General features: G+C 35.0%; 1 protein-coding gene across 1 annotated transcript; it reads left to right on the top strand.

Annotated features, from left to right (window-relative positions):
* Positions 1 to 471: 471 nt before the first annotated feature.
* On the top strand, positions 472 to 3,718 carry LOC110622264 (WD repeat-containing protein 44). Its single transcript, XM_021766724.1, has 7 exons — positions 472 to 1,980; positions 2,050 to 2,140; positions 2,215 to 2,372; positions 2,528 to 2,579; positions 2,669 to 2,742; positions 2,831 to 2,924; positions 2,997 to 3,718. Exons 1-7 carry the CDS (start codon positions 472 to 474, stop codon positions 3,716 to 3,718), a joined length of 2,700 nt encoding a protein of 899 aa, XP_021622416.1.
* Positions 3,719 to 7,229: the final 3,511 nt, after the last annotated feature.

The raw sequence follows: 7,229 nt of genomic DNA, 5'->3' as shown, positions 1-7,229 counted from the left end.
GACATCAGGATAAAAACCCCTAAAAATATATGAGAATCCTAATGTGATCTTTAAATTAATTCAATAATATCTTACTGAACATATATATTTATATAATAAACTAACGTGGGAAGATGCTAGTGGATAATTTGATGAAAATGCAAATACGTGGAAAGCAAAACAGGGAATAATGGACGATGAACGACGTGAAAACAGATGATGATGATTGACCACTTTGACCGTTTCTTTCCCTCCTTAATTTTAAAATCCTCAAATAACACAAACCCATAACCGAAACCTTATTTTCCTCTCTTCCATTGCATTCCAAAACTCAAACCAGGAAAGAAAAAAAAAAAAAGAAAGAAACGATAGAATCAAGAAATTTCAGAAAAATTCTTTTCTCTCCTCCTGAACTTGTTTCATTTTCTTTCCTGTTGATTTATCTCATTCTTTCCTATTGATTTTCTCTCTTCCTCGCCACTGATGCGTCATATGGAGCGAAAGAAAACGTTTACAATGAACTGGGACGCCCTCGGCGACCAAGACGACGACGATGACCGGTTCTTTGAGTCCCGTGACCGCCTCTCCTCTGCCGTTCCGCTCGAGCGCGCCTCCTCTGGCTCAGAAGATGAGACTAATGACTTTGAAGATACCCGCTTGTCCTTTGCTTCATCTGTTTCCACAGCCGAATTTCGCAATTATTCTACCGCTGCCGCAGCTGCAATGTCACCAGAATACGATATCTGGTTGTCAGCACCTGGATCCATTAAAGAACGCCGCAAACGCCTCCTTCAAGGCATGGGGCTATCAGCCGATAAAGAGCTGCTTAACATCTCCAGTAAAAACTTGACGCGTGCTGTTTCGACCAAGATTACAAATCGTCATGCTTCTCCTGATAAAAAAACTGATCCCAGCAAAGATACGAAGCCAAAGCCTTCACCTGCACCGGTACCGGTAGTGCTGGTCCGTTCCAGGTCTGGCAATGACATAGCCTCTTTTTCAGTAGAGAAAACAAGAAAAGAAGAAATACTTGGCAATATCTCCAAGCAACGCCTGACGAGATCATCTTCAATGATAATTGTATCACAGGCCCGAATATATCCTTATCAGGATCCTGCTAGAATTTCAACAAAGGATAGAAAAAAGACTCGCTCACTTGAACAAAAGAGAAGCTTAACGCCTTCAATATCAGATAACAGATTTCGTGCTTTCTTCTTGATAAAGAACTTGGATACAGGTAAAGAATTCATTGTTAACGAGTATAATCATGATGGGAATTGGAATAAGGTGAGTGATCTGCAAACAGGGAAGCAATTAACCATGGAAGAATTCGAGAAAAGCGTCGGGCATTCGCCGGTTGTTAAGGAGTTAATGAAAAGAGAAAATGTTAACAAGATGAATGGTGATGAAAGAAAATTGACTGCAAATAAATATCTATCCAAGAGTTTCAGAAATAGCAAGAGAAGAGGCGCAGCTTTCTTGAAGAAAGCAAAAGGTATGGCTCATTCTATGTCACTAAAAGGTATTGATAAAGAGAGAGATATTGTTTCACCAAAAGCAGAATCAAAAGCAGAAAGCAAGAATTCGTCACCTTCTGGATGGATAAAAGTTAGACAAAATGGAAAATCTTGCAAGGAGCTTAGTGCTTTGCATTTATGCCAAGAGATTCAAGCTCATCAAGGCTCCATATGGACCATGAAGTTCAGTCCTGACACCCAATTACTTGCAAGTGGGGGTGAAGATAGAACTATCCATATATGGGAAGTTCAAGAATGTGAAATTATGTCTTTGAATCCCTTTTCAACACCGGGTCTAGGAGAGGTCACCCCAATGCCTTCAGAAAAGAAAAAGAAGAAGAAGGGTTCATTAAGCCGGAAAAGCTCTCTCATTCCAGACTATGTCCATGTGCCGGAAACTGTGTTTTCACTGTCGGAGAAACCGATCTGCTCTTTCACCGGCCATCTTGATGATGTCTTGGACTTGTCTTGGTCCAGATCTCAGGTTACTATCTCACTATTATTTTACAATAGTTAAGCTTAGCATACAATATATAATTTTATGGATTTGCAGCTCTTGCTCTCATCTTCAATGGACAAAACAGTTCGGCTCTGGGACATGGAAACCAAGAGTTGTCTAAAGTTGTTTGCTCATAATGATTATGGTAAGATATTCATATGTTGTCCAAGGCATAATATTTTTAACTTATATGAACTAATTATTTGTTTTTTTTTGCAGTAACTTGCATACACTTCAATCCAATGGATGATAACTATTTCATAAGTGGTTCGCTAGATAACAAAGTTCGTATCTGGAACATACCTGATAGAATGCTTGTGGATTGGACTGATCTTCATGAGATGGTCACTGCAGTCTGCTACACTCCTGATGGCCAGGTATGGAGATTGTGACTGTAAAACGTTTCCCGAGCTCTAATTACTAATAATAATTGGTGTTAAATATTTTATCACTTGGAAGTTTAATTATGCTATGTAAATGTTAATCCCTTTTCTTTGATGACTCATTAATTATTTTGTTGTGATAATTGAAGGGTGCACTCATCGGTTCACATAAAGGAAGTTGCCGCATGTACAATGTTGAGGGTATGAACAATGAATTCCTCGGCTAGATTTCATTATCATTGCAAATTCTAAGCAGAACTCTTGATTTCTTTTTAATTCCTTTTTGCCAGATTGTAAACTGAGTCGAGCAGAGCATATTGACTTGCACAACAAGAAGCGTCCAAAAAAGATAACTGGTTTCCAGGTAAACTTTTTTCTTTTGTATGCCTTGGTATATATTTGGCTACATTACTCTGTCAACAAGCCAATTGACTATATCTATATTCATATAGTTTTCCCCATGCAATCCAACTGAAGTTCTTGTTGCTTCTGCTGATTCTCGAATTCGGATTATAGACGGTTCAGAATTAGTTTATAAATTTAAAGGTACGCCCCAAAATCATCATAACAACATTAAACTGCTAAGTTGATAATAATGAAAATGTTGTTGGTTTACAGGTTTTAGAAATCTCAACAGCCAAATTGCTGCTTCATTCAGCACAGATGGAAAATTTGTAATATGTGCAAGTGAAGATTCCCACGTATATCTCTGGAAGCGAGACGAGCGAGCAGGGACATCAGGAAAAGGAAAAAATATGACGAAGACAAAGTCTCATGAAAACTTTCAATGTAGAGATGTATCAATTGCAATCCTGTGGCCTGGTACTGTGAGAGGTGATCCTCCACCTGAGCAGCATCATTCAAAAAGACATTCTAAGCGTTCTTCATCATTTAGTTCGCCAACAAATGATGAATCTTCTGTAAGTAGTCGGAGAAATTTTCCATCTTCTGCATCGGATTCACCAACCAGAGAAGATAATTCATCAGCTACAGGTAATGAGAGAAAACTGCCACCTCTTCCAAACAAAAAAGACAACAATAACAAAAATGTAGATAGAGCTCCGTCCCTTGGAGAAGACCTTTTTCCGGTTTGCTGGTTGGATTCCGGTCTCGCAAACTCGTTCAAGTCTGCTTCTTCCTCCATGAGATATGGTGAGTCACCTTCGATTTCAGCTGGTCCTTCCAAGTCTTCTTCTTGGCCTTCATCTTGGTCATGGTTGCATGGCAACCAAAATGTCCAGGCAACAGCATGGGGCATGGTGATTGTTACTGCAACATTGGGAGGTGAAATTAGAGCTTACCAAAATTTTGGATTACCTCGCCAATCAAACCTATTTTGAGGCATTGCATATGGTTTTTTTTTTTTTTTTTTTTTTTTTTTTTTTTTTTCTGGTATTAGAGAGAATTTTGCTTTCAAATATGAACCGGAAAAATTCTTACCTGCTTCAAGTTGAATAAACACCCCACTCTCAGCCAATCAAGATGTACCATGATTTTAGTTAAAATAAGAGTTGTTGATTAGATAGGTGTATATACTCGAGTGTATGTAAGATTTATTGTATGATTTGTGCCTTCTTGTGATGTATTCTGACAACTAGCACTGTGATTTTATAGGACAAGTTCATCCCAATCTTTGTAAATCAAATTTTGCTTTTCAATTTTATAGGACAAGTTCATCCCAATCCCAATTAGTTAATTGCAACTAATACAATGATATGAGTAAATATTCAGTAAAATTTTCAATATTGGGCCAATTCTTCATAAGCTGTGGAATTGTATACAACATCACACTTCTGCCATTAACTTGAATTGGAATAGATATAGTTTTACTTGATTTTACAACCAGGGTTTTTCTAAAATACCCTTTAGATATGATTACTATTACTTGACTCAAAGTTTATGAATGTATTTTGTATGCCATGATTGAAATGCTAAGTGAATATATACTCGGTCAATTCAATATTGATATTTATGATCTGCTCCGAAAAATTAAATTTAAAAGAAATTTTTACACGCATTCGGAGGTATAAGTTGATTTGTATACTTAATTAATGAAAAATTAAAATTCAATATGAAATGCAAATTTTACCTTGTTTTAAATAAAATTTCTTTTAATTTTAAATTACGTGTCAAAATTATATTGAATGGGTGTATATATGTGAATGCATAAAATAATTTTTTCAAATCTAATATGTGTTTATTGATATCCGTTCAATAAAAATTAGCTAATTTTCTCAAATCTAATATGTATACTTAAATTCATAACAATTTGATATTAAAAGGAGTTTATACTTTAAATGTGAACTTACCAATACAGCTGTGAAATGGTTTTGTAATATAGGATGACAGTTTAGTGGTGGAATTTATACTGTATGACAAGTAATTAACAAAATGTGAAAAATAAATTGCATCCGAAGTTTTAAATTTTAGGAAAAATTACACAATTCTACGCATTTTCAAATTAGGGTTTGAGTTGCTGATATATGGATTGTTAAGACAACATTGTTAGAATTTTTGGTGGATGGAACTTTTCTCTTTATTTTGATTTTTATTAAGTGGAAGGGATACTTTTATTTTTATTATGGAAAATCTCAGTGACCGTTGCTCGTCTTTTTTTAATTGAATAGATGATCTTAAAGACAAAGAGATCATCGATGAGCTCTCCTCCATATGGGAAGTTCTTGCTTTGATTTTTAGTGACTTTGCAATCCATGCAAGGTTAGGACCTTTGGATTTTTTTTTCTTTATGGTCGAGTGCCCCTCTTTGTTGCCTTTTCTTTTTGGCAACTTGGTAGCTTTCCTCTCGGAACTGCCTCTTATAGATTTCAAGTGTAGCCGCTATGCTGCGAGATCCCATTCCAACGTTGTGAAATTACGAAATTGATATAGAATATATAATAATTAGTTTAAAATTATTAAAAATTTGAAATTAATTATTTTGAATCAAATAAAAATAAATTTAAAAAATTACTTAAAAATTACGTAAATTTAGGAACATAATAACTTAACAATTATATTTCATTCAGTACAATACAGTAAAAATATGATAAATGTATCATGAAATTAATGGAAGAGAATTTAAAATCTCATCCCATATTATAAATATAATAAATAAATTTTTTTAAATAAAGATATTTTTTTAACACAATCTATTTTAAAATTGAGTCTACTGCTTATCAAAACTTTCTGGAGGCAGTTTAAATTTTTATTTATTTATTTTCTATATATTTTGATTTATAATTTGTATTATTTCAGTATCTTAAATTTGATGCGACTACACATGGATATTTATTACTTTACCGTTGTCAAATATATTAAATTAAATGTAAAACTTGCAAGAATGGAGGTCCCACAGAACATTAGACTTTCAAGAATTATTGAAACGATGCGTTGCATGAAGGCGAGAGCAACCAAGAGTTCAATTCAATGATACGGTGAGTTTTGGAAATAAAACAATGCGTATCGATAAAAGAAATTCAGCTCAAATCAGTGACCGTTCTTTCTCTTCTTCAACTCAATCAGATATAGTACCAAGTACACCAGCATTTTCCATGTGAAGCAAAGAATTGCATGACCTATGAGCTGGAATCTGTTGTAACAAATTTGTTATATAGAGTAATCTAGAATCATCTTCAGATCTGTATAAATATCCATGTATTTTTATGATCAAGGATATGAAAAATTCTTTATTCTGCTGCTCTTTCTCTGTTTCATTTGCTCATGGTGTCAGAGCAATAAACATGTATTCTCATACTATCTCATCCCTCTTTCTCAGCCATCAATGGTCACCACTTCAGATGAATCATCCACCATCGCTAAAACTAAAACTCACACTGAAAATAGTATGCTGAGCCTACAAAACTCTGATGATCCTAACCTTGTACTTGTTACTACCCCCTTGCATGGAACAAACTACCTGACATGGAATAGATCCATGATAATAGCTTTGAAGGCTAAAGATAAGCTGAGTTTTATCAATGAAAAAGTCGAAATGCATGTTGAAGATGATGAACAATATGAAAAATGGTTGAAGGTAGACAATATGGTCTATTCCTAGATTCTGAACTCTTTATCCAAAGAGCTTGCAGAAGCATTTCTTTATACTGCTTCAGCCAAAGAACTCTAGGAGGAAATACAAGAGAGATTTAGAGAAAGCAATGGACCTCTTCTTTATCGGCTCAAGAGAGAGATAAGTGCCTTTAACTAGTCAAATTTATCTATCATAGTTTGTTTTACTAAATTAATGAAATTGTGGGAAGAACTTGCATGTTTACAACTACTGCCTGTTTGCAAATGTGGTGCATCTAAATTTCTAAATGACATTGAGAATAATGACAAGCTGATTCAATTCCTAATGGGATTGAATGAGTTATGATCATACCAAGAATCAGATCTTACTTATGGAGTCTCTACCCAGCATAAATAAGGCACATTCTATGTTACTGAGGGTTGAGAAACGAAGGGACGTGAATGAAGCCATGAGTGGGGAATTCAACAATGCACTGACTGTTAACACATAGAAGAAACCCACAACACTTAATGATGTAAACTATCAACCTAAAAGAAGGATGAATTTTCCTGGAAAGAAGGATGATAGAATGTGTACCCATTATAATGCTGGTGGACACACTAAGGATACATGCTTTAAATTACATGGGTATTCTAACTGGTTTATTGAATTAAAACAAAAAAAGAAGCAAGAGAAGGCATTTGCAGTCACAGTATCACGGCAAGATGAAACTCCTCTGGATATTGAGAAGTTACACAACAATGGTGAATGGAGCAACATGATACAACAAAAATATTAAAGTTTATGAAGGGCAAGAACCCAATAGCATGCACCAATGAAGC

The sequence above is a fragment of the Manihot esculenta genome, chromosome 9 (genome assembly GCF_001659605.2).
Source record: "Manihot esculenta cultivar AM560-2 chromosome 9, M.esculenta_v8, whole genome shotgun sequence".
Lineage (NCBI taxonomy): Eukaryota > Viridiplantae > Streptophyta > Magnoliopsida > Malpighiales > Euphorbiaceae > Manihot > Manihot esculenta.
This window is presented reverse-complemented; position numbering and strand designations above follow the sequence as displayed.